Here is a 27,750-nt window from a genome sequence, read left to right as displayed (position 1 = left end):
TTACATCTCCACAAGAGCTATTCCCCTTAGATAATGTCTTCAAGGAATGTGTTGAAAGCAGGGTAGATAGCCTCAGGGTTTCCATTATTCCCATACCCCTTAGTGCCTTTGAGTGGTAATTCCAAACTGGAAAAGTTAAATTAGTTTCTACTGATAAAAATATTATATTTTATGAGGTTTGTTAAAGATTATTAGAAATCAAGGAGAAAGAAATTCAAAATAGTAAAATTATGTACCTAGGGCTGATTAGCCCATTCACATTTCACTTACTATATCTTACATGCCGAGTAGAGAGACACATGTGCTTAGAAGCGGAAGAAGAGAGCTCTTGGGAGGCAGAGGGCCCTTTAAACATTAAATTGCGTTCTCACCCAGGTGGAGACTCAGGTGAGATGATAGAGAATTCTGGGAAGTACCAAGGACTTCTGGGGATTGAAGTCTGGGGTGCAAATGTCCATTTTTACAACACCCAGCATGCTACCACCAGCCATGTCTCTGCCAATGGACACCCAGAGAGAGGAAGTGATGTAAATATATATAGACAGTTTTTTACATCACTTCTTGAGTCTCACATTTACCAATGGTAGCTTAAGCTTCACTTAAGACAGACCAAGGAGTCTGTCAATTTTTTTTCTTATTTGTCATTTGCTAGCACATGTCTCTCAAAAGCCAACTTTCTCAACACTTAATCCATAAGTAGGGATGTAGACAGTCCTGTTTTTGTTCAACTAAGAAGGGTGGAGTAAATCTGAAATTCACAATGTGGGAATAATTCTTATGTTTCTCCCAATATGGGTCTCCAGCTCATAGAAAATAATTGAACTTGACAAATAGTGGAAAGTCTTTATTTCTTTCCATAGAAAAAGAAAATATGTTAAAGAAAATTTCACAGGAATTCCTATTCAGACACGGAAACATTTGAAGCACCTAAAGAACTTATTAGTTAAAATTGAATTTCTGTTGAGGTTGGCATCAGGATGCTACACTGATATTACAATGAAAGACCTCTCTCTCCCTCGTTATCTTTCAAATTTCTTTCCAGCCATTAAGGATGAGTTTGTAATTTATATTCATTCTTAAATGTTAGCCTTACTGTAGGAGTGTTTTGGATCCAGCTTTAACTGGCTCAATAAGAGATAATTAGATTTTGTATGCGTGTAAAAAGTGTAGAAATCAGTAAATTCTACAAGTCAAGAAGTAATTGTTTTGCTGAAAAAGCTTTGCATAGCATTAGAAAATATAGTAATGAGATCTAATTTTTAAATTGTGTCATATACTTTTTTCTAAAGAGCTTAAGTTAGTATGCATTTAGAAGCACCACTGTGGTTGAAGGGGTAACATTACACTTTCCAAGAAACTTAGTGACTTTGCTCTACAAGTATTATGCCATCCAAAACTTAAGTAGCTTCTCGTCCAACTTAAAAGGATAATGGCTAGAATTTCTATATCATGAGTATATGTATACTTGTTTAGTGGCATATAGGTGCATATGTCTGTGTGTGGGTATATGTGTGTGTACACAGATACTATTCATGCCGTAAAACAATATTATGAATCACAATTAAATCCCTTTAAACATAAGGAAACTGAGGCTCAGACTTTAAGTGATGAATAAGGTTATTGTACTTCAGTCATCTTTATTTCTTTTTAACACTTCAGGAACTCATGAGAAGTTTTCTTGGCAAAGATACTGAAGTGGTTTGGTATATCCTCCTTTAATTGTTTTTTTTTTGTTTGTTTGTTTGTTTGTTTGTTTAGATGAAGTTGTTGAGAAAAATAGCATTAAGTCACTTGCTTTGGGTCACAACAGTAATAATTGCCTGTGGTCAGATTTGAATTCAGATATTCCTGATTTCAGATGCATTTCTCTACCCCTTGTGATACTTCGCTTCCTTAGGTTGCACAGCTTGGCTCTATAGTTACTCAATATAAAAGGTTGTGACATTGAATTTAAATTATATGTTCTCAAGTCCAAGTGTATGGCATTTTCTGCTACACGATGTTACTTCTGGGAAAATATGGATTACACTACTGTGTGAATAAGAAAAATAGACTTATTGGAGAATGGATCACAGAGGAAAGAAGTTGTACATTCATTTTTTTCTCCAATTAAAAAGGATGATCAAATTGAAGGCGTTGTCTTCTCATAGTTTTTCTGAAAGCATTCTTAACTTCTTTGTTTCTTAGACTATAGATGAGAGGATTCAACATAGGTATAACCATGGTGTAGAATACTGACACCATTTTGTCTGAGTCCATTGAATGACTTGAGCTGGGTCGAAAGTACATGAAGGTGCATGTCCCATAAAATATGAACACTGCTGTGAGATGGGAAGCACAGGTAGAGAAGGCTTTCTGACGCCCATCAGCAGAACGGATCTTTAGAACAGTATTGAAGATTAATAAATAAGAGAAAAAGATGACGAGAAATGACAAGGATCCATTTAATGATCCTAAAATAAAGACTATCGATTCAGTGATGTGAATTTCAGAGCAAGAGAGAACCAAGAGAGGGGGAATATCACAGAAAAAGTGATGGACTACATTGGACCTGCAGAAAGAAAGACTAAAAATACTTCCTATGACAATGGAGGAGGAGAGAAATCCCCAGATGTGACCCCCACTAAGCATATATGCACACATTTTTGAAGTCATGATAGTGGTATAATGTAGGGGTCTACACACAGCAGCATGACGATCATAGGCCATGAAGGCTAAAAGAAAACTTTCAATAGCAGCAAAGGCCACAAAGAAGAACATCTGAGTAGCACAAGCATTATAAGAGATGACCATGTCCCCTGTGAGGAGCCCAGTCATCACTTTGGGAATAATGGTTGAAGAAAGACCAAAATCTACCAGAGACAGATTCCTGAGGAAAAAGTACATAGGAGTATGGAGGCAGGAATCCCTGGAGATCAGAGCCACTATCCCCAGGTTCCCTACCAAGATGATGAGATAAATGAGGGTGACCATTATGAAGAATAGAACCTGAAGCCCTGGGGCATCTGTTAATCCTACAAGGATGAACTCATTCACTTCAGATCTGTTCTCCATAATGTCATTTGAGACTGATGTCATTCTCCTGAAAGGAAAAAGAGTAACGATCAGAACTATTAACACTTCATGTTCAGTTACTCCAAGACATAAAACATAGTCATAAAAATATCTTATGTTAAAGGTAGAAATAGAGATTAAAGTGACTGAGAGCATTTAGTTAGTTGTTAAAGCAATTACTCCAGTTATTTCAAATTAACTCATCAAGTTTCATATAGAAACTACTTCATGTATTGCTCTTCACCTTTTTTTTCTCAAAGATATTTTATTTTCCCAATTACAGGTAGTAATAATTTTCAATGTACATTTACTAAAATAAAAAGATCCAAATTGGCTTCCTCCCTTCCCCACTCTCAGAGATGGTAAGCAATTTGATTTGGGTTATGTACATGGTATCATGCAAAACGGATTTCCATATTAGTTATTGTTTTAAAAGAAATCTCATATAAAACCGAAACTCCAAAATAAAACAATAATATGAAAAATAGTATGTTTTGATCTACATTAACCTCTAACAGCATTCGTTGTTATATATTACTCAGAATTGTCCCAGCTCATTATATTGCTGAGCATAGCAAAGTCTTTCAAAATTGACCATCGCACAAAATTGCTGTTAATAAATACAATAATCTGCTTATGCTAATTTTGCTCTGCCTCAGTTCATGTAGATGATGGATAACCCTTTAATTTCCAATTCTTTGCTGCCAAAAACAGAGCTGCTATAAATATATAAGTAGCTCCTTTCCATTTTTAAGATCTTTTTGTTGTACAGTCCCAGTAGTGATCAAAGGGTATGTATAGTTTTATAGACCTTTGGACATAGTTACAAATTGCACTCCTGAATTGTTGGATCAGTTCACAACTCCTCTAACAATGCATTAGAGCCCCAGTTTTGCCATATCTTTTTCAAAATTTATCACTTTTTCACTTTTTTGCTATTTGACATACCCGTTTTGAAAAATTTATTAATTTATTTTCCAATTAATTTTTATTTGTCTTTTACAGGCCCTTATTTATTATAATTTTATTGTATAAATACATGAAAAGGTCACATTTATTATTTTTGCTTTTTTGCATTTTTATGCTCTAATATATGGTTTCCCTCCTGCTGGGAGCCATGAGACTAAGACACCTTGACAGAGTCAAGACAGACGTGGTAGCTGAGGTGACCACAGAGTGGTCCTTGGCAAGATGTGATTGCCTACTCTTTCCCTTTTACATGACCCCTTTCATCAATGCTAATTACCTATGAATTGACATGATTATTATTCCCCCTATCTCAAAAGAAATAATATAAGAGCAAAACACCTGTACCCTAATTCCCCAAAACAACACAAAATATCGGACACTTAAAATGAATCCCCAAAAGACTATCATGGGTTAACTTTTATTTAGATACATAATTCCCAGAAAAACTGCAGCTACAGTCCAAGCCCAAAACTTTCCCACTCACAGAAGCTTATTCTCATGAAGCCAGCACACAAATCAATCATAAAGGCCCATACAATACGTACAGGTACACTACAAGTACACCAAGCTCCAAAATGCTTTAGTGACTCAATCACACAAATCAATAACTCAGGAACTCCCTAGTAAAAACCCTGAGAAATGACCAGTCTAAATTTGAATTGTGATATGATTTTTGAATCGTCTTTTAAGAACTATTGCTTAATCATTCCATTTTATTAAAAGCAATAAGTAATTTTCCTTGATTGTTTTGTAAATTCAAAATTTCTGACTGGGTAATGACAATATTAAGCCACCCATGACAAAATGATGTATCTTGTATGCTGTCTGTAATCACAATATAAGAATATAGAATGTTAATCAAGTGATTTGTTAAAAGTTAATGTATCACTTTTCCAATTATCTCTCTTGGAACATGTCTGTTAGGTAATGCAATCTGCATGCCAAGAAAATGGGTATAAAAATAAAAATCAAGCCTGGGAATGGCTAAGCAGCTGTCAGATGCAAAGCAGTCCCATGGCCATAATGATTAAGCTGTCTTCCATTTGTTATTTATTTTGACTGATCATTTGCCACCTGTCAGGAAACCTGCAGTCACCAGTGAGTCCGGACCCTGACCGTGGCACCCTCCTACTTCTTTGAAGGTGTGTCAAGGAAGTTCATTCCCTCCCCCTCCTGAGTATATTGACCTGTACGTCAGGTTTGCATCCATGTACATGTTGTACTTCAATAAAAGTCAAGGGTTTGGGCTTGAGAAGAGGGAGAAGTAGGAAGAGAATGAAGAAGGAAGAAGTTGGAACAGAGAAGGCAGGTGAAGGGAAAAGAGGAAAGGACCAGCAGGCCAGCCAACATGTGGATAGGTTACTTAGAAGAATGGTTGTCTACTCTTTCTAATAAATGGTATATAATACATATCTGGGTAGAAATATTATTTCAGTTCTTACAAAGGTTAAAGTAGGATTCTACATCAAAATAAGTATGGTTGTTACTTGTACTGAGCCAATTACAATGAGAGTAAAGTTTAAACATTGCCTGTCATCACCTTCATATTGCCCTCCATTGTAATATCTTTGCGCCTCTTTTTAAAGAAGATAATTTACCCTATTCCTCCACTCCCTTTTCCTCTCAGTTTAATACTCTTTTTCACCCCTAGTATTTTTGCATGTCATGTCATCACAGTCAGCTTACTTCCATATCCTTTGTCTATGTATATTCTCTCTAACTGCTCTAATACTGGTAGAAAAATTAAGGGTTACAGATAATATCTTTCCACTTAGGACTATAAACATTTTGACCTTATTGAATCTATTAATTTTTTGTTCTTATTTATCTGTTTGTGCTTCTCTTTAGTTTTAAATTTGAATATCAAACATACTGTTTAGGTCTTGTCTTTTCATCAGGAATCCTTAGAAATCTTCTATTTTACTTAAATGACCACCATGAAACATTAGAAAAAAATTTCCTAATACTTCTAAGTAGGACTATCACATGCTATTCAGAACTAGTCATATCTTGAAAATATTATAGAAGATTAAATCAGAGAATCTCAAGTCAGGATATTTTCTCAGAAGTTGTCTACCTCAAATCACACTTGACCAGGAGTCACATTTTATTATTTCTTGTTGATTTCCTTATGATGATGGAATTTTTATTCATTAGAAGTTCAAAAGTGAAGGAATAACATATGGAAATTCCATTTTGGATCTGATTCTCACAAGGGATGAGGAATTGTTGAGTAGGATAAAAATAAATGGGATTTAGGGTTAAGGTAACCCTAACCCTAACCCTCAAATAGCTCTAGTAATGTTGGTGAAATGAGAGGAATTTCATTAAGTTATCCTAAAGTTTGAGATAGATGAAGAAAGAAAAAATAGGAATTGTTCAGACCTACACATTAGGTTTGGGTGGTCAATACCCCACATGCCAGAGGTAAAATAAAATGGGATTTTTTGACTAATTCTCTGGAGTGTTCAACATAAAAGTACCAAATGATGTCAAGAATGAAATTTCGGAGAAAAAAATTCAATTAGGCAGACTTAGATATGAAAAAAAAATCTACAGTACCCCAAAATAGCATGTGACAAAAGATAAGTGCAAAAGGAGATCTTACCTTCTAGTAATATAATCAGAGGTGTGATAGAGCTCAAGACTGGGTGATGGAACCATAGAAAGCTAAAGATAAGAAAAGGAAGGGAGTGATTAGCTGGTCTTTTAAGGAAACAAATATACTCTACTAAGGAAATGATCTGAATCTCAAAGCTGGTGAGAAAGGTGAAAAGAATGACAGAAAATAGATTCATTGACTTTGGATTTTGCTTCTCTTTTGTGACAAGGAGAATGATCTTTGCATTTACAATGAAACGATGACAGTTAATAGGGAGTTGATACCAAAGATGATGAAAACTAGATTCTATATTGGTGAAGAGAATGTAGGGAGCATTTCTATAGTATCAATTTTGTGACAAATACTATATGAGGCACTTTATTAACATGATCTTACTTGATTCTCACAATGACCCTGAGATATAAGTGCTATTTATAAATACATTTTAAAGTTGAGGAAACTAAGGCAAACAAACTTTAAATGACTTTCTGAGGGTTACCTCATATGTGTCTGAGGATAAATTTCAACTTTGGACTTCTTAATTCTATTCATCCAGTTCTATCCAACATACAAGAGCAGTCTCTTGAAATTTCATGAAGTACCTTAAATACATTGGTTCTCCACAATGACTTTGTGACTTATATGGCTGAACAGAAAAGGAATTTGACCTTATATTGAACAAAGAACCTTAACCAGGCATGCAGATGTGGTACTTGGTAGTCAACACTTGAACCAATGTGTTCAGTTGTTTGTTTTCTACATTGGGAAGTACATTGATTGGCTAGAGAATTTCAAAATGGAGAAATACTTTTTAATCTTACTATTTAGAATTGTTGGAATAAAATGTTGGTGTTTAGCCTAGAAAAAAGAAAATATGGGGGTCAGGGCATGAGTTGATATTCAAATTATTTTCAAGTGTCTGAAGGATGGTAATCTGGTGGAAGTATTTGACTTGTCCTACTTATATTCAAAGGTAATAATCCAGGGGGAAGAGGTAAACATTAAGAAGAAACAAATTAAAGTTTCATGTAAGGAAATCATTTCAGAAATAATAATATCAAGAAATAGAAGGATCATGAGCAAGAATGCTCTCCACATCCAGAGAAAGAACTGTGGGAACAGAAACTCAGAAGAAAATCATAGCATCGATCATGTAGTTCAATATGGATATGATTAGGGTTTTTATGTTGAAAGATCACTCTACTGCAAATATGCATGAAACAGAAATAGGCTTTGAACAATGATACATGTATAACCCAATGCTTGTCAGCTCCGGGAGTCTTCCTAGATTTCAATCCCACCTTAGATCCTTATTAAGAATATATCTATGGAAAAGTCACTTAAATCAATCTACCTCCAGCAATTTATCTATAAAAGCGAGGTTAATAATAGTAATCATCTTACATAGTTCTCAGTAGATTCAAATAAGAAGAGTGATAGAAAACTTTTGCAAATTCTTAAGTCCTATATAATGTGAGTTATTAGCATTGATGGCAAGGGCTGTGTTTCACCTAAACTTGATTATGAACCCCCTTTGCTCACAAATTTAATGCAATGCTTTGCACAAAATATATTAATCACCAATATTATTTAATTAACTCTTCATTAGGATTGCACAGTAAACCATTGCTCAAAGGGCCCCTTCAGTTACTGAAGGATGAGGAACTTGAAAATGCTCAGGAGATATTTTTAGAGCATTTGTATGTTGGAAAAAAATTGACCTGCATAATTTTATTGGAGCCCTAAAACAATTTTCAAGATAATGAAATGGAAGAAGTTAATTGACTTACCAGTGGGGAAATGGTGGATTAGCTAGAGAGTTTTTTTCTTTTTTTAATAATTCTTCCTGCTTCCAGATCTAGAAATGTTTTCACAATGCTTTGTTTTTGTCTACATACACCCTAGAGTCTATGATTGGGTATTTCTAGGACCTATATGGCTTTATATGAAGAAAGTTGGCTAGAACACCAAAGAAGAGGATTAGTCAAGAATTTTATATTCAGGTTTTGACCCTGAAATTCCAAGCTAAAGAACCAAGTGATTCCATTATAGAAACCTCTCCATAGTCACTGGGACAATATGGTAAAAAGCTCTGAGTGGCAAAGTGGTCACTCCTGGCCATTGCCATGACATGAATGACAATATGGTTAGGGATGCCCACTCCTATCATCCATTCAACTTAGCCTCAGGAAACACAAAAGAAACTAGATCAATGAGTAAATGACTAAATGAATTAGACCTACAAACTGGAACCAAAGCATGGAACCCTAGAGTGAAATGTTTCAATGTCAAGAGCTAAAGTTAGGGATGGAGCAGGGACTTTATACAGATCTTGAAGATTTGCATCTCTGAGGGACTGGTGGTTCCTTAGAGAAACATAACAGCTCTGCTGACAACTCATGAACAAAACAAGCCATTAAATTCTCTGATCATGGGAGGAAAATATGAGTATACAGAGACCATTTTCTCATGGGTATATTCCTAGCATATTATTAGCAAAATGAGGTAGAAAGGTTTCTGGACAAGACCATTAACTCACATTTGATTCTATTCCTCCTAGATATGTGACATGGACAAAGTCACTGAACATCCCCAAGTCTCAGTTAATTTATTTTTTAATTGAAGAAAATAATCTCAGACCTCAATACAATCAAAAGGTGATAGTTAGCATTAAATGTGATACTGACCATGAAAGAAAACCTAGGTAGTTCAAAGACTTCCTCATCATTCCCTAGGGAAAAGATGACTAAATTTGTTAAAAGGTTTGGGATGGAATTAGAGATTTCTGTGAAACTTTAGGCAAGTAATTTATCCTGAATGTAGCCCAATTTCCTCAGTTGTAAAATACTAATATGTATATTTTCATGTATGTGTTAAATCCCAGGACAATTATGAGGATAGAAATTTGTAAATTTGAAATTATTCCAGTTAACTATTTCCCCAAAATTGTGTCAACTCCTACAAACTCTGACCTTCAAGGACACTTTCCCTCAAAGTTTTAGTTTATTGGTAATGGAGGGGAACACTGGAGAAATCATTTGGAAAGATTTGTGTAGAATCTTTGAAAACTACAACTGCTCTTGAGTACAAGGTGCAAAGAATGACAGATTCATAATTTGTTGAATACTTGAACCCAAGAAGGATTCAATAATGGCTCACTGCCACATTGGGAAACACTCCAGCCTAAGCAATGGTACAGACTGAATGTATAGATTTATGATGGCATAATTTCCAGTGAGAAGCTTATGTTTATATTAAGAACTTTTAAAATCACAGGAGATTGCCACCTATGGGGTGGAGCATGTTCCAAGTTCTCCTGACCATTCCAACTGGAATTAAGATTGGTCAAAAATACTCCTGAATTCATTGATCTCAAGGGAAACCTACACCTTTTCTTCACTCTTCATTGTACCCTACAATGTTACTGAAGACCAATGGTACCTTGGCAATCTTTCTAAATGCCTCTGACCTATTATATTATTGATAGGAATTCTGTTCAATCTCGTGAAAACCCTAGTTATAATCTGGCTTAAAGGAGTGGTTGATCTGTTCCCAAGATTGCCTGATCCAAGCTTATTGAGACAACAGGTTTTATGAATGGTCTGTTTTCGGTTAATATGTTCATTTCTTTTTGGAACTTCAAATATAATAACGCCAGCTAATTTTTTGCCTACTCTCAATGTAGTCTGATACATAATGAGTCATATAAATGCTCTCTCCCTCTTTCTGTCCCTGGAGATACTTATTACTGACCTTCCTCCATGGAATGTTGGTGAGATGAAGTAGGCTTTTTTTCATTGTATCAGAAAGACCAACACCTTTCTCCAAAAATATATTGTTAAACCCCACGAAAGATGAGTTGTTTCACTAACACTGCAATTAAGTGTCCCCTGAAATTCAAGTTTTGTGTCTCATACAAATGTATGGGTTATGGGAATGATTTTTATTAAAAAAATATTACATGAAATGTATAGTCCCCCTAGGATGAAGTCATATCCTTTACCAACAGAAAAAAGGGCTAGTTTGCCTACCCAGTACTGGTGTTGTTCCTTCAGAGTTTACCAAACTGCAAGCTACCCTCTGACCACAGGGTATAGACTGAGACCACAGGACTAAAGGAGTCTATGTTATGTACCAAGTCCACTGTATTCATGAAGACTATCAAAATCGGGTCTTATATACATTTAAAATCCAGTGGAGTTGCTTGTTGGTTATGGGAGGGGATTTTGGGAAGAGGAGGGAAAGAACATGAATCATGTAACTATGGAAAAATATTATAAATTAATTAATTAAATATATATATGTTTCTAATAGAAAAATAAAATAAAATAAAATATTTAAAAAGATAAAATAAATTAAAAATAAAATTTAAAAATAGGGTCTGATAGTACCACTACCATGAGCCTTTTTGGGGGTAACATCAACACACAGAATCTGACCAAAAACAATTTTACCCTTGAGGAGATCATGCAGGAAATTATTAATGTAACCATTTTCTTTACTACTATTAAAATGACTAGTGAGCAGTCATCTAGAATTAATCCATCACAAATGAAGTCTGATGAATACACCAATAAAAACCTATAGATTATTGAAGCCTCTTCCTTAATGAAGGTTTTAATCAAATTATCTCAGAGCTCATGAATCTAACCACTGACACATCAGTTTCTGAATGCCCCCCTAGGTTTCCTGGATCTTTTATGGGGACCATAGTTCACAATCTTAATTATAAGCAAGTTTCCTATTCTTATTTTCCTTTAAGAAATAAGAATGCTTGCATTTCTTTTTTGCTTCTCATCACTCTTCTAGTAATACATGGAATCACTTTTGGTTATCTGAGGTGTTGTTCATATTTGTCTCTGTGGAATTAAAAAAAAAAACTAACTCCAAAGACAGCAAAGCAGTTCGTGGGATAGTAACTCACCAAATATATTGACCATATTAATTATGTTAGGAAGTATTCCTATATTGAAGTTTAAATCCTTCTTCTGAGGTTCATAACATTGATGTCTATATCCAGACTATACCATCCCTAACAAATCAAACATTCTCAATAAAAATATACCTCTGTGAGCAATCCTAGTGAGAGTGATAGCTTTTTTGAGAATATTCTCGAAACCAATGTAGAAAAAAATCAAGCAGAGTGTGCCATTTTAACACTGTGATGGGAGCTCCACATTACTGAATTTAGTTTCAAATTCAGGACTTCTTGACTTCATCTTCAGATTTCCAACCTCTATCTGACCAAACTGCTTATAAAATAATAAACTCCTTGAAATTAGGAAGTATCATGATTTAGTATTTATTTTCTTACTGCTAAACATAGTGCATGGTACAAACTAATTACTTAATAAATTTGTTTTTTTTTCATTTATCTTCTAAGAAGCAAACATGTTAAGGACTAGGAAATCAAAGACCAAAAGTCATAGATCCTGCCCTTCATTAACATTATAAATAATAAATACTAATACATAAGTTGTCTTCACAATTTTGATAAAGAAGGATATTGATATTTTAAAAATAAACCTGAATATTCTCATTATTTGCTATTTAATTTCAAATGTGTTGAGAGACTGGTAGAATATTATATTTTTTCATATTTTACATTCCATATTCTTAATGGCATATGAGGTTATAGACAGATGAAAACAAAAGGTAAAAGTGATATACCTCAATAGGGCCTCAGGGACCTGGATGCAATGGTTGGTTTTATATATATATATCAGGTCAGGTACCAAAGGTCCAGGGAAAAATCTTGAATTGAATAGAGGAGTAAGTAGAATCAAGGTGGTTCCAGAAGTCATCAAACCTTATCCATTCCTGAAAAGGGATATTCTCTACAACACATTCAGTAAGTGGATATCCCACTTGAATGATATGGTGAAGAAGAATTCTTCAGAGGACTTTACCAGTTTGGAACTCCTCCATTTGTTAAGAAAATATTTCCTTGGAAGAAACCAAATTTGCCTCAAAATTCTAGCTATTATTCACTGATCTGCATTCTATGGCTAAGCAGAATATTTCTGTATTCCCTCTTCCATGAGATGTAGAATACAGTACTTTACTCACCCATACCAACATTTTCCTTCTCCTAGATGAATATGTGCTCTTATTGATGCTCATATGAAATAGTCTACAGTAGATTTTCTCTGTGGATTCTCCAAGTCTTATTCTTCTTCCCAAGATGTCACATCCTGGACTGAATAAAATTTTCAGATGTACTCTAAGATGATCATATATATGATCATCTTATATATATATATATGAAATATATATATATGAAATATATATATATAAAAGAATATAAATAGCATCACCTCTCTCAGTAAGGGCAAAAATTTCCTCAATATGGTCATGTATGGCATTAGCATTTTAGCTTACAAATCATACCATTGGCTGAAATTATTCTCATAGCCTGCTAATGTTCACTGAACTTTTGCAGATGAATAATGCCTTTTTTAGTGACCTAGTGCCAGCTGCCTTGAGTCCAAAGAAAGTGTGAAGTTTCATTGGGGGAAGAAACACCAAAGACCTACCATAGACCCCCATGCCTTATCAAGACTTCTAGGTTCTCAGAGAACACATTTACTCCTAGAAAATAACCTGCATCTTTGTTCACTCATAGTGATATCCCAGAAGACCAATGGTAGTGACAATCACTCTAAATGCCTCTAACATACTATATTATGGAAAAGAATTCTATTAATTCTCATGAGAGTCCTAGGTATAAGGTGGCTTAAAGCAGTGGTTTATCTGTTCTGAAGATTCTTTAATCCAAGCTCATTTAGACATCAGGCATTATGAATGGTCTGTGTTCCAGTAATATATTTTTTCCTTGTTGAGATGTCAAATATCATAACACCATGAATTAGTTTACTTCATTAAGTGAGTCTAGACACCCAGAAGTTCAATTACTGGAACCAATATTTGTTTATCAATCTATTGATTAATAATATGTACCTAACTGGCCAGGGCAGCCTTCCTAGGGAAGGCCTGCTGAGGCAAAGTTATAGAGAGTTTTTATAGGTTTACATATGTGAGAGAGGTGAAAAGACAAAATGAGCTCATACAAAGCTAATGAAGGACATATGGCTTTAAGTTTAAAATAAATGAAATGTGGCCTTAATGAGTGGGGCAGACTGACCAGAGCAATTAAATATTATTGGACACAAGTCAGATATACCACTAATTGGGAAGATGGATCTTCCTTTGAATATCTTTTCCTGTGCCTGGTTTATCCCGTCCTTGAGGGGGCATCACCTACTTCCCTTAACCATCTCTTGTTACAGTCTGAGAAAGCACATTCCATTCCTTAAGCCTGATTTCTATAAGGGAAAGTATACTTTATTGATTCCTACCTTTACTAATTGATCAGGGACTTTGTTTACATTATTTCAACCAGATAATTCTTTACTTATTATCATCTGTAATCTGATGTTTAATGAGAAATAAGTGCTATTCCTTTTTTGTGTTCCTGTAGATATTTATTCCTGTCTATTCTCCATGGAATGATGGTAGGATGCAATAGTTGTTTTTTTTTTTATTGTATTAAAAAGATCAACACTTTTCCCCAAAGATATATTGTTACCACTCAACAAAAGCAGAGTTATTTCACTGATGCTACATCTATTATGTATCCTCTAAAAATTCAAGTTTTGGTGTCTCATACAAATGTACAGGTCAGGGGACTGATTTTGATTATTAAAAAAAGAATACATTGTATGAAATAACTAGTACCATTTGTAATAAAGCTACATCCTTACCAACAGAAAAAAGGGTTAGTTTGTCTGACTAGCTTAAAATAGATAGAATAACTAACTGGTGATGTCTTCTCAGTAGATCCTATAGCATTCATTGAGTTTACCAAGTTCTAAGGTACCCTCTGAATATATGGTATAGACTGAGACTATCAGATTAAATGAGTCTATGTCATAAAGAAAGCCCATTGTATTCATGAAGACTATCATAATAGGACTTGATAGTAGCCCTACCATGAGCCTTTTGGAGGGTAATATCAACACAAAGAACCTGACCAAAAACAATTTTACTCTTGAGGAGATCATGTAGGAAATTAGTAATGTGACCATTTCCTTCAATACTATTAAAATGACTAATGGGCAATAGTCAGCTAGAATGAATATGCCATAGAGGAAGATGCTGGTGAATATACCAATAAAACCCTATAAACCTCTTCCTTAATGAAGGTTTTATTCAAATTATCTCAAAGCTTTTGAATTTAATAGGTGGGTTCATGAATCTAACCACTGACACATCAGTTTCTGAATGTTCTACCATGTTTCCTGGATCTTTTCTGGGGATCACAATCCACAGTCTAGTGATAAACCAGTTTCTCACCCCTATTTTCCATTAGGAAATGAGAATACTTGAATTCATTTTTGGTTTCTCAACACTCTTCTAGTAATAATTGTAGTCACTTTCTGTTATTTGAGGGTTTGTTCATATTTGTCTCTGTTAACAAGCTCTCTCAGGTCTACTTCAAACTCCAGTTCTTTTCTCAAGCAGCCACTTTACTTCTTATCCCTAAACTAATAAAACAATACTTATTTCCTAATATCATCCTTACAATTTCCAGACTATACGATGTCTAAAAAATCATACAAATGAGAATGTTCCACATTCTGAGAAGAAGAAAAAAATAACTCTGGAAAAAATTCTAATGTGAGTGACTAAGTTTTTGAGGATATTCTAGAAACCAATGTAGAAAAATAAAATCAAGCAGAATGTGTTATTTTGACCACTGTGATAGGACCCCACATTATTTAGTTTAATTTCTTACATACTATCTCAGTTTCAAATAAGTATATTGTTCTTTCATTGTTTGCCCTGTAGTCATTAATTGTAATAAATTCCCTGTAAGTTGTACCCATTTAAAAAAAATCTTATATAAATAATTGTAGAGGCATGTCTCAGTACTGGAATTCCCCCTCTGGATTGTACATTGATCCTTAGAGGACTACTCTCTGGGAGACATATTGTAACATCTTGCATTGCCCATAGATTACAATAATCATCAAGAACATGCAGGAATTTTCCTTTGAATTAGAGGAGGGACTGAATAGAATGAGAATCCTTTGACATCTTAAAAAAATAAGACTCTAGATATTGGAATCAACCAATATTTAGCCAAGGAAGTGATTAATTAAAGATGATGATTGACTAGAAAGTAATAAAATGATAGTAACTTTATAACTCCATTAAACAACCTGACTGCAAGGTATTTATCTATTTTCTCTGTAGCCTCATATTAGCAGTCATTCCTATAACTTCTTATATTCAATCAAGCCTTCATTTTGCAATAGGGTTTTGTCCTATTTAGGCAGAGGGACTTTGTACCATGTGACTCAGAATAGGAAGGTGAGTGTCCTCGAGGAAGAAAACTTGTGTATTGTGTGACTCAGTAATGGGAAGATGAGTTCTCTAATGGAAAGGCTACCAATAATTTAAGAAATATCTGTAGGAGGTCATGACCTAAAATTAATTTATGGGCCATTCTAACCAATTACGATTCAATAAGAATCTGAGAAACCTCCTCAAGTAGCTATTATCCATTCATTATAAGATGTAAATCCCACCCCTTTCAAAAACATATCAGTGTGTAAAGTCAGAAAGTGTATTCCCTACCCATTGAATCTCTCACCCCTTTAGAAAAAAAGCTTTTCTCCCTACTCACTATCAGGAAATGTTTCCTTATGTAATCTAATTTTAGAGTATAAAAGGAGAAATCTTCATTCAATTGCCATTGGGTGTGAAGAAGTGTAGGGACCCAGCTTTGCTGAGAGACACTGTTCTCTCAATAAACCTGTTACTGGCATAGAGCACAGGTCCCCAAACTTTTTTCACAGGAGGCCAGTTCACTGTCCCCCAGACAGTTGGAGGGCAGGACTATTAAAAAAAACCCAACTATGAACAAATCTGTATAGTACTGTCTGGGATAGCGGGGGCTGCAGTGCTGGTTGTGATGGGCCTGTCACACCTTGCACAGGCCCATCACCTCCACCACTATACTAGGCAGCAGTATACACAGTGAGGAATCTCCTCCCCCAGATCGCAGCTCATCATGCTGACATCTTCCATTGGGCAGCCACATTATCCTTTGCGTGGTGCTCTGTTCTCCTTCAGTTACTCTCAGAACAAGGCTCCACACAAAGGATTTTGTCACTGGAATTAGTACTGTACGTAAGCGATGCCATGCTTTGTGGAACCGCCACATACAGTGCTCCTCTCACTGACCACCAATGAAAGAGGTGCCTCTTCTGGAAGCGTGGTGGGGTCCAGATTAATGGCCTCAGGGGGCCACATGTGACCCACATGCCATAGTTTGGGGACCCCTGGCTTAGAGCTTTGCCTCTTTGTTTCTTTCAGATTTACTAGAATTTGTAGATCACCTTATAAAGCATTAATTATCAAAACTGGCTAAGTAATATGAAGGTAGATTGGTGGAATAGAACCGACAAACAACAGACTAAAGATTACAGTAACCTTGTATTTGACAAAAGTGTGGATCTATACTATGAGTATAAGAAATCACTATTTGGTAAAAATTGCTAGATAGGCAGAGATGAAATACAGACCAATAACTTCACCATTAACTAAAACATTATCAAAAGGGATACATGATCTAGACAGAAAAAAGAGCTTTCCTAATCAAATCAGAAGAGCAGAGAGCATATAATGTATCAGATTTATGGATAGGAAAGGAATTTTTGAGTAAAAAAAGAGATAGGGAGCTTTGTGAAATGTAATAGGGATCTTTTTGAGTACATTAAATCAAAAAGCTTTTGTGCAAATAAAACAAATGTTGCCAAGGTAAGAAGAAAAGCAGAAATCCGGTGGTCTGGGTGGGGCAGAATTTAAAGCAGTGTCTTGGATAGAAGTTTCATGTCTAAAATATGTAATTTTGTCAAGCTTTTAAGAATAAGACTTATCTTGCAACTGCTAAATGGGGAAAAGATAAGAGTAGGCAATTTTTGGATGAAGAAACCAAAGTTTTATGTAAATATATGAAAAAATGATTTTAATAATTTCTGATTAGAGAAATATAGACCCAAACAATTCTGAGATATTATCTTACAGCCAAATTGACTAAAATGAAAAAAGAGCAAAATTACAAATGTTGGAGTGGTTGTGGGAAAAATGAGGCTCATTAATATACTTTGGTGGTACTGTGAATTTATCCAACCATTTGGAGAGCAATTTTAAATTATATCCAAAGGCTCTACAACTGGGTATACCCTTAGAACAGGCAATGGTATTTTTTGCTCTGTTTCATAAGAATATCAGGGGAAGAGGAAAAGAAAATATAGTTCAAAATATTGGTGGTTTGAAAGAAAACATCTCATATCCTCAGGGACTGAGAAAAGACATATACCTCACTTTTCAGATGCGAACTTTATATAAAGGACTAGGCTGCTTTGCTGGAGCACATGGAAATATATTCCTTAATGCCCTTTCCATTTATATTAATATGAATTTTAATTTCAATGTCTAATGGCCAACCATTTGAAAATGGTCAATATCTTTGGGGCAAGAATATTTTCCTCCCTAGATCTTTGGTAGGCTTCCTTACAGAGAAAGTAGGGAGTATAGAATTTGGATAAACAGTTGCCAGATTACATCTCCAGAAGAGCTACTCCCCCTAGATGATGGCTTTGTGGAATGTAATCAAAGCAGAGTAGATAACCTCAGTTTCCATTATTCTTGGGTGTCTTTCATTAGCAATGGTTTAGTGATTGGAGCTCATGTTAAGGGAAATAGTTTCTAAATCTCCTAGATTGTACTGATGTCCCAGGGTTGTTGTGAGAATCAGATGGGGAAATATTTATAAAGCACATAGCACTGTCCCTGGCACATAGTAGGTGCTATATAAATACAAGTTTTTTGTTGCAACTATTATCTAGTAATAGTAGTTAGTAGTTCTTTTCTCCAAATGAGTTTCTTTTTGTAATTATGGACGTTAGATAGCAGCCACATACTAAACTCTACTACAAGGGCTGTCTCCATGAGGTTCTAAGATGGGGGATGGTGTTGAAGATGGTGATTATGGTGATTTGGTACATCTCCTCTCTGCTGCCTTCTCTCTTACTTAAGTGACTTTTTAGCTTCAGCTAGGCTAACTTTCTGTCTTAATAGTGACAGCTGGTCAGAAATTTGTTTTGAAGGTTGATAATAGTGATCTCCTCCAGAGCAATTATGCTCCTAAATATTGGCTGCAGAATATAAGGTCATTAATGTGAGCCACTTGGTAGCTTAGTGGATACAAAGCTAGGCCTAGAGATGGAAAGTCCTGGGTTCAAATATGGCCTTAAACACATTGTAGTTTTGTGACTTTGAACAAGCCACTTAACCCCAGTTGCCTAACTCTTGCCACTCTTCTTATTTTATAACGGAAGGTAAACTTTTTTGTTTATAGGTTTTTTTCCCAAAAGAAAAGGCCAATGCATTGGTTGTTGTTGTATGTTTGTTTAAGTCATATCCAAATCTATGTGATACCATTTGGAGATTTTGGGGGGGGCAAGGATATTGGAAAGGCTTGCATTTCCTTCTCCAGTTCATTTTAATGAGGAGGAACTGAAGCAAAGAGATTAAATGACTTGCCCAACTTCACACAACTAGAATATGTCTGAAACCAGATTTGACCTCATAAAGATCAGCTGTTATGAGTCCACCCTCACTGCTCTATCCAATACTCCTCTTAACTATCCCACAAACGAATTCAATAACTCCTAAAAAGGAACTGTTATGAGAGAAACATGACAAAATGTTAAAGAATAACATGTGGATATATTTGTAGCTATTTTCATAGATAATATTCTCTATAAAATTATGAAATTAATTCTTTAAGGAACAAAACAATCTGATATTAAAATGAGACAAGAAATAACTTTTCTGTCAATTTCAATGAAACCATTTTCATCCTGGCCTTCTGCTAAAAAGCATCAGTGTCAAAGGCCACAAACTAAAGCAAAACCAAAGGATACCAGGTCTTGCCATGATTGGTAGGTGGTATATGGCAACCATGAGCATGGAATTTCATCTTCCTTATCCCCTCCGATTAGAGAACTAAACTCTGCTTTAGAAATTCTAAGCAATGGAAAATAATATTGATAAGTTTATTTGCACACAAACTTCTTGGCACACTTGTGTTTTAGAGGTTAGAGGACTAGACTGAGAGCAAGGAGATGCAGAGTCAAGTCTCAGTTGGTCAGAAAAAACACAGGTGACCTAGTGAAAGTCATTTAGTTCTATTGGTAGAGAAACACTGTGCAGGTATATAATCAGACTATCTTCAGTATGTCAAAGTGGAGCTGAGCTCTGTTCTAGAGTCCTTGGGACTAGAATCGTAATTGACATCCCTGCCTGTCACTGCTTCTGCTATTGCTATTGTCCCAACATTACACACAAACACAAACACACACACACACACACACACACACACACACACACACACACACATTTTTTTTTCCAACTTATAATCAGGTAAACTTAACTAATTTCTCTGAAGAAGCAATGGTTAGCTCTACTGTTACTCTCAATATATTTATAACTTCCCTGAACAAATGATTCTTCTCTGGCCTGAAAATGTCTCTTCCTACAATGACACTTACGTAATATTATGAGACTTAAGAAGCTCTTTATAAATGCCATCTCATTTGATACTAACAATAATAGTATAAAACGGATATTATATAACTCAAATTTTACAGATGAAGATATTGATGCCAGGAGAAATTAAGTGACTTGGTCAGGATCACACAACTAGTTAATCACTATGGCATCATTCAAATTCATGACTTCTTGACTTCAATTCTTTATTTCTATCTTCTGTCTAAACAAAAATAATAAATGATTAAAATTAAAAATAAAATAAAAGAATAAACTCCTTGAAGTTAGGAAGCATCATGCTTTTGTATTTGTTTTCTTACTGATGTGAAGATTGGATTTAGCTATCTACTGATTGTAACAATGAAGGTACTTAGATTTTCCTTTATAGTGAAGCTAGAATTATAAGCTACCTTTAGATTTTAACAACAAAAAGGTGTTAAGTAACAACTGTTAGGGGTAAATTTAGGGCTTTTTGACTGGACTATAAATCTAGTTGTCACCAGGGATTAATTCTAATCCCAATAAAAATATTCAAGTCAGTTTGGAATTTTAGGTTGCTTTAATTAATATAGAGAAAATGAATTAAGAAGAAGAGAAAGGGAAAAGTATATAAGATTTCTCTGGCCTAGCCTGTGCCAGGTGGAGTTCAAAGACCTCCCCCATGAGGCCTCCTCAGAAGATTAGGGGCTTCCTAAGATGATAGTGTTTTGGAAGGTAAAGGAAAAAGGAATCAGTCTAAACTACTCACTCAAAGACCCAAGATGCTAAACGCCACCCAGCACCCCTCATGTTGCCAACAGACCAACATCTCCACTAGCGAGAGACAGAGCAAGAGCCACATATCCATGAGAGAGCCAGAGGCATGTCTTACCAAAGAGCCAGAGCCATATCTCCAAAAAAGAGACAGGAGAAAGGAAGTGATGAAAATATATAGACCTTTTTTTACATCACTTCCTGTGTCTCACATGTACCAATGTTAGCTTGAGCTTGCCTTAGGACAGCCCAGGGAGTGTCAGTTGTTTCTGATTTGTCATTTGCTAACCCATGTCTGTCATAAGCCATCCTTCTCAACACTTAATTTTTAAGTAGGCGTGTAGACATTCCTGTTTTGTTAGACTAAGCAGGGTGGAGTAATTCTAAAATTCAGACTTAATAAAGTGAATTAACCACAAAAAGATATTAAGTAACTACAGAAGGTGAACTTAACAAAAGAGATGTTAAGTAACCCAAAAAGATATAATCTAACCAAAGAAGGTAAGAACTAAAGAATGGGCAGTCCTGGAGAAAAGTACCTGCTGTGATTGGTAGATGTGAAAATTTAGAGGAGGTGACACAAAAGAAAAAAGATCTTTAAAAAGAGGACCAAAAGACAAAATCAGTAATTCAGATTCAGACAGTCACCCGGGCTTGGAGTGAAGGATCAGTCACTTGGAGCTGAAGGGAAGATGGATATTCATTCAGAGATTTGGGGCACTGACTCTGAGGAATGACTAGAAGAACAACACCCAGACTTCTTTTAGACTGTTGCCATTGGTGAGTGAAAAGCTGACTTAGTGACCCCACTTTTTTGGAGGCATGAAGCCTCCAGGTAAGGCAAATAGTTCTTGAGACTCTCTTACCCTGACTGGGACTTAGAAATTCTAACTGGTATAAGAAGAAGCCAGGGTTTTCTCCATCTCTCTCTCTCTCATTCCTTAATATCTTCCTTCTATCATATATATTGTAAATAAACCACCATAAATTCCATTTACTTTAGTAATTGATTTGGGGATTTAGAAATTAAATCCCTGGTGACCACCTAATTAATAATATATTCAGAGTCCAACCAAAATTTAAATTTAACACTGATAAACATAGTGCTTGGTACAAAATAGTTCCTTAATAAATGTGTAGTTATTCATTTGCTATGGAGCAAACATGTGAAGGGTCAGGAAATCAAAGACCAAAAGTCATAGATACTGCCATTGATTAATATTATAAATTATAAATATTGAAATATAATTAATCCTCATGAGTTTAATACAGTAGGATATGGAAAATTTTAAAAATATATCTCAATATATTCTTATTATTTTATGTTTCATTTTAAATTTGTTAAGGGAGTGTTAAAGTGCTATATTTTTCATGTTTTACACTCCATATTCTTGATGACAGAAGTAATATGATGGAAAGTAAATTAAAGTTGTGACTGATGACCACAAATAAAGATTGGAGTTTACTTGTCTTGATTCAGAAAAGGAGATTTCTATAACTGAAGGCAGTTGTGAAAAGACACAGTTTTATAACATCCCCTGGAAGTCTCACAGTGGGAAAATATATTTTTTTAACTTTTTTATGCTATATTTTCCCAATTACTTGTAAATACACTTCATAATAATTTTCTGATATTTAACATTCCATGTTCTTTCCTTCCTCCCTGCTGAGATGGCAGGTAATACTTTTTTTGTATAAGTAGGTTCTTTCCCCCCTATCTTTGATCTATTTATGTTATAGGGCCAGTAGTAGCATCCCTGTGTTAAGGGTTAGAAAATATCTTAAAATTTATTGAGTCACATAACTTGAAATGTTTGGGAGTGAGTAAACATTCAATAATCAACTTGACTTAAATCTCACCATGGTGAAAATACTTCATAGATTTAAGTCTGGGTGGTTCTACTTTAATCCATAGAAATAGGGAGGTCAAACACTTGCAAATTTTGCCTTTCAGGCCCATAGGTCTAGATTTGATCCATCAATATTGATTCTGGGGAATACATATAATTTTCAATCAATAATTAATAAAAAAGTTGGATATTAAACTTTGAATTCGTATTGCTCTCTGAATCCAGTTGTCCTTAAACATACATTTACAACTATTGCTTATGTTTTTATTTTATGTTTTTGATTTTACATCAGTGATTTTTACAACAATGACTAATATGGAAGTACATTTTGCATGATAATACAGTATTATAAAGATCAAATTCATTACCATCTTTAAGAAGGTGGAAGGAAGGAAAAGAGTAAGACAATTTGGATCTCATAATCTCAGAAAATTCATGGAGAAAATTGTTATTACATGTAATTGGGAAAATAAAATAACTTTTAAAAACCAATATACATGCTAATACCATATACTTGGTTTTTCCCAATATGGTTCCCCAGCTCCGATAAAAGAATTCAAATTACCAAATAGTAGAAAGTCTTCATTTAATCCCATGGAAATATTAAATTATGTAAAATAGAAATGCAAAGTAATCCCTATTCAGGCACAGAAACATGTAAAGCACCTAAATAATGTATTAGTTAAAATTGAATTTCCAACGAGGTTCACATCAGGATGCTACACTGGCATTACAGTGAAAGACCTAAAAAAAGTGATAACTAGATTCTGAGTGAGTGTAAAGAGAGTAGAAATCACTAAATGATACAAGTCAAGAAAAACTTGTTTGGTTGATAATTTAAACTTCATATTGTGTTAGAAAAAAGAATAATGATGCTTAACTTTTAAAGTTGTCATAAGCATTTGTTCGGAAGAGCTGGATCTTAAGTGTTTAGGAGCACATCTCTGGTTGAGGGGGTGATGGATGAACAATACTGTTACCATCAACGTTAAACATCCAAGCAACTTAGTGGCTTAGCTCTGCAAGTACTATACCATTTAAAAGTTAAATAACTGCTCTTCCTTCTTTAAAAAAATAATAACTAGGAATTCTGTATTTGATTTGTGTATATTTGCCTATAACAGAGTCTAAGAGTAAGTGTGTGTATGAATAAACAAAAATATCCTTCATTCCACAAAACAATATTATGTCCTACTATTAAAGCACTTTAAGCATAAGGAACTGAGACCCAGACTTTGTGACTTGGCTAAGGTTGTTTTTCTGTAGTCATTTCTCTGTTTCATTCATTACCTTAGAAACTCATTAGAAGTTTTCTTTGCAAATACACTGGAGTACTTCTCATTCTGTTCTCTAACTCATTTTTCAGATGAAAAAACAGAGGGAAAGAGGATTAAGTGACTTCTTCTGAGTCACAAAATTCATAAATTTCTGTGGCCAGATTTGAACTCACATATTGCTAACTCCATATCTATTGCTGTATCCCCTGTGTAGCCTAGTTTCCCTCAGTTACATAGTATGGGCCTAAGGTTACACAATATTTAAATGTCTGACAGAATTTAAATCATAGAATCTCTTCATTGCAATTCTATGACATCTGTAGCTATATGATATTACTCTTGGAAAAATACGGATTGCACTTCTGTGTGGCCAGGAGCCATCAAAGACCATTTTGTTTGACATGGTTACACATTGAAAGCACGGACCGCAAAGCAGCCCCCAGGAAAGATGGAAACATCCACTGACCCCCCCAGTGACTTTCCTTATTAACATCTCCTTATTATTGGAATTGATATGATTATTATTCTTACTTAGCAAAAGGAAAAATAAATGAGAACAATAGAAAGAAAAATAGACTTGTTTTGTCTTGGATCACAGAGGGAGGAACGTACAAATTGATTTATTCTCTAATTAATAGGATGATCAAATTGAAGGCATTGTCTCTTCATAGCTTTTCTGAAAGCATTCTTAACTTCTTTGTTCCTCAGACTATAAATGAGAGGATTCAACATAGGGATTATCATAGTATAGAACACTGACACCATTTTGTCTGAATCCATTGAATGGCTTGAGCTGGGTTGGAAGTACATGAAGGTGACTGTCCCATAAAATATGAACACTGCTGTGAGATGGGAAGCACAGGTGGAGAAAGCTTTCTGGCGCCCATCAGCAGAACGAATCTTCAGGACAGTGATGAAGATTAACAAGTAAGAGAAAAAGATGACAAGAAATGGGAAGGATGCATTTAATGACCCAATGATGAAGACTACTGTCTCAGTCATGTGAATTTCAGAGCAAGAGAGAACTAAGAGAGGGGGAATATCACAATAAAAATGATGGATTACATTGGACCTGCAGAATGAAAGGCTAAAAACATTTCCTATGATGATGGTGGAAGTCAGAAAACCCCAGATATGAGCCCCACTGACCAGATATACACATATTTTTGAAGTCATGATTGTGGTGTAATATAGGGGCCTACACACAGCTGCATGACGATCATAAGCCATGATGCCTAAAAGAAAACTTTCAATAGTAGCAAAGGTCATAAAGAAGAACAACTGGGTAGTACATCCATTATAGGAGATGAACTTGTTGCCTGTGAGGAGCCCAGTTATCACCTTGGGAATAATAGTTGAGGAAAGACCAAAATCCACCAGAGACAGATTTCTGAGGAAAAAGTACATTGGGGAATGGAGGCAGGAATCATGGGAGATCAAAGCTACCATCCCTAGGTTCCCTACCAGAGTGATGAGATAGATGAGGGTGACCATTATGAACAGAGGAACCTGAAACACTGGGGTCTCTATTAATCCTAAAAGGATGAAGGTATTCACTTCAGATCTGTTATCCATTAATGTCATTTGAGAGTGATGTCATTCTCCTGAAACAAAAAAGAATAACCATCAGAAAAATTATTTCAAGATTGCTCTAGGACAAAAACAATCATGTAAATATCTTACATGAAGAATAGAAATAGAGAATTAAGTGACAAAAAACAGTTAGGTAACTGTCATAACAATTACTGGAGATACTCCAAATTCACCAATTAAGTTTCTTATAGAGTATTTCATGTATTCCCCTCTACCTTTTTATTCAGAGACATTTTATTTTTCCAAACTACATATAATAACAATTTTCAATGTACATTCACTAAAATTAAAAGATTCAAAATGGTTTCCTGCCCTTCCCCCTTTCAGTGATGAAAAGCAATTTGATTTGAATTATGCATGTGTTATCATGCAAAACACATTTCCATATTAGTTATTGTTGTAAGAGAAAACTAATATAAAACCATAACTCCCAATAAAATAATAAAACAATGTGAAAATTATAAAAATTATATGTTTTCATCTCCATCCAACTCTAACAGTTTTCTCTGAAGGTGAGTGAAATTTCTTAGATCATTATATTGCTGAGTGTAGCAAAGTCTTTCAGAATTGATCTTACCATGAAGTTGCTTTTACTGAATACAATATTTTCCTGGTTCTGCTTATGTTGCTCTGCATCAGTTCATGTAGGTGTTTCATGATTTTCATGAAATCATCCTGACCATTGTTTCTTACTACTCAAGAGTACTTCATTACCAACATATAACACAATTTGTTCAACCATTCCCCACATTATGGACAACCCTTCAATTTCCAATTCTTTGCCACCAAAAACAGAGCTGCTATGAATACATTTATACAAGTAGCTCCTTTCCCTTTTTGAGGATTTATTTTTGTTTGTTATACAGTAGTGATTAAAGGATATGCAGTTTTATAGGCCTTTGGACATAGGTACAAAAATTACTATCCTACAGTTATTGGATAAGTGCTAAGAGCCATCAGCCCATGACACCTTGACAAAGTCACTCATGGCAGCTAAAGAGGTCCCAGAGTGGCCCCTTGGCAAGATGTGACTGTGCACTCAGTACCCTCTGCATGACCTCTCTCATTAACATCCCTTACCAATGGAATTGACATAATTACTATTCCCCTACCTAATCTCAGAAGGAATCATGTAAGAGAAAAATACCTGCACTCTATATCCTCAAAACATCATCCAAAGTTCAAACCCTCAAACCCAATTCCAAAATACTACCATGGGTTAACTTTTACTTAGGTACATAATTCCCTGTTAGCCACAAGCCAAACCCAGAACTTTCCCACTCATAAAAAATTATTCTAACAGAGCCAGCATACAAATCAATCATAAAAGTCCATATAGATGTACAGGTACAACAAGCTTCAACATGCCTCTCACACGATTTCACAAACCAGAAACTCACCAACAAGAACATCTCTGCTAATCCAGAAAAATGTTCTGTCTAACAATTAATCTGAATTGTATGCTCCTCTGATCATTCAAGATCAGTACTGTGATTGTTGATTTGTCTTTAAGAATTTCTGATATATTATTTCGTTTTATTAAAGGTAATAAGCACATTTCTTTGCTTTTTTGTAAACTTAGACTCCTCACAGGTTAATGAATAAATTAAGCCACCTGTGATGAAATTATTTATCTTGTGTAGAACCTTTGTATGTTTTATCAAATCGAAAATTACAGTAGAAGACTATGGAATGAGTTTAGAATGTTAAACAAGTGAGTTGTTAAAAGTTAATGTATCACTATTCCAATTATCTCTATTTGGACATGCATGTTAGTTAATGTATCTGTGTGCCAAGAAAATGGGTATAAAATTAAGATCAGGCCTAGGGGTGGTGGAGCAGCTACCAGATCCAAAGCATGCCTATGGTTAAATGATATACAAAACTGTCTTCCATTTGTTATTTTCTTGACTGATTATTCACCACCTTCTGGGAACCCCTGTAGTCACAATTGAGGCTGGACCTAGCCTGTAGCACATAAGTTCACAACTCCACTAACAATGCATTAGGGTCACAATTTTGCCACATA

General features: G+C 35.0%; 2 protein-coding genes across 2 annotated transcripts; both read right to left on the bottom strand.

Annotated features, from left to right (window-relative positions):
* Window positions 1-2,109: 2,109 nt before the first annotated feature.
* LOC100026754 (olfactory receptor 5B12-like) lies at window positions 2,110-3,054 on the bottom strand. The gene has a single exon (XM_001377224.4). It carries the CDS (start codon window positions 3,052-3,054, stop codon window positions 2,110-2,112), a length of 945 nt encoding a protein of 314 aa, XP_001377261.4.
* Window positions 3,055-24,755: 21,701 nt separating this feature from the next.
* LOC100026770 (olfactory receptor 5B2-like) lies at window positions 24,756-25,917 on the bottom strand. The gene has a single exon (XM_001377237.4). The coding sequence runs from the start codon at window positions 25,710-25,712 to the stop codon at window positions 24,756-24,758; it is 957 nt and encodes a 318-aa protein (XP_001377274.3). The 5' UTR covers window positions 25,713-25,917.
* Between the last annotated feature and the right edge of the window lie 1,833 nt (window positions 25,918-27,750).

Source organism: Monodelphis domestica, chromosome 6 (genome assembly GCF_027887165.1).
Source record: "Monodelphis domestica isolate mMonDom1 chromosome 6, mMonDom1.pri, whole genome shotgun sequence".
NCBI lineage: Eukaryota > Metazoa > Chordata > Mammalia > Didelphimorphia > Didelphidae > Monodelphis > Monodelphis domestica.
The sequence above is the reverse complement of the archived record's forward strand: the minus strand, read 5'-3'. Positions and strand labels throughout refer to the sequence as shown.

Excerpts from the sequence above, each read along its gene's own strand:
- LOC100026754 (XM_001377224.4), bottom strand. The coding sequence starts at position 3,054 with ATGGAGAACAGATCTGAAGTGAATGAGTTCATCCTTGTAGGATTAACA.
- LOC100026770 (XM_001377237.4), bottom strand. The coding sequence starts at position 25,712 with ATGACATTAATGGATAACAGATCTGAAGTGAATACCTTCATCCTTTTA.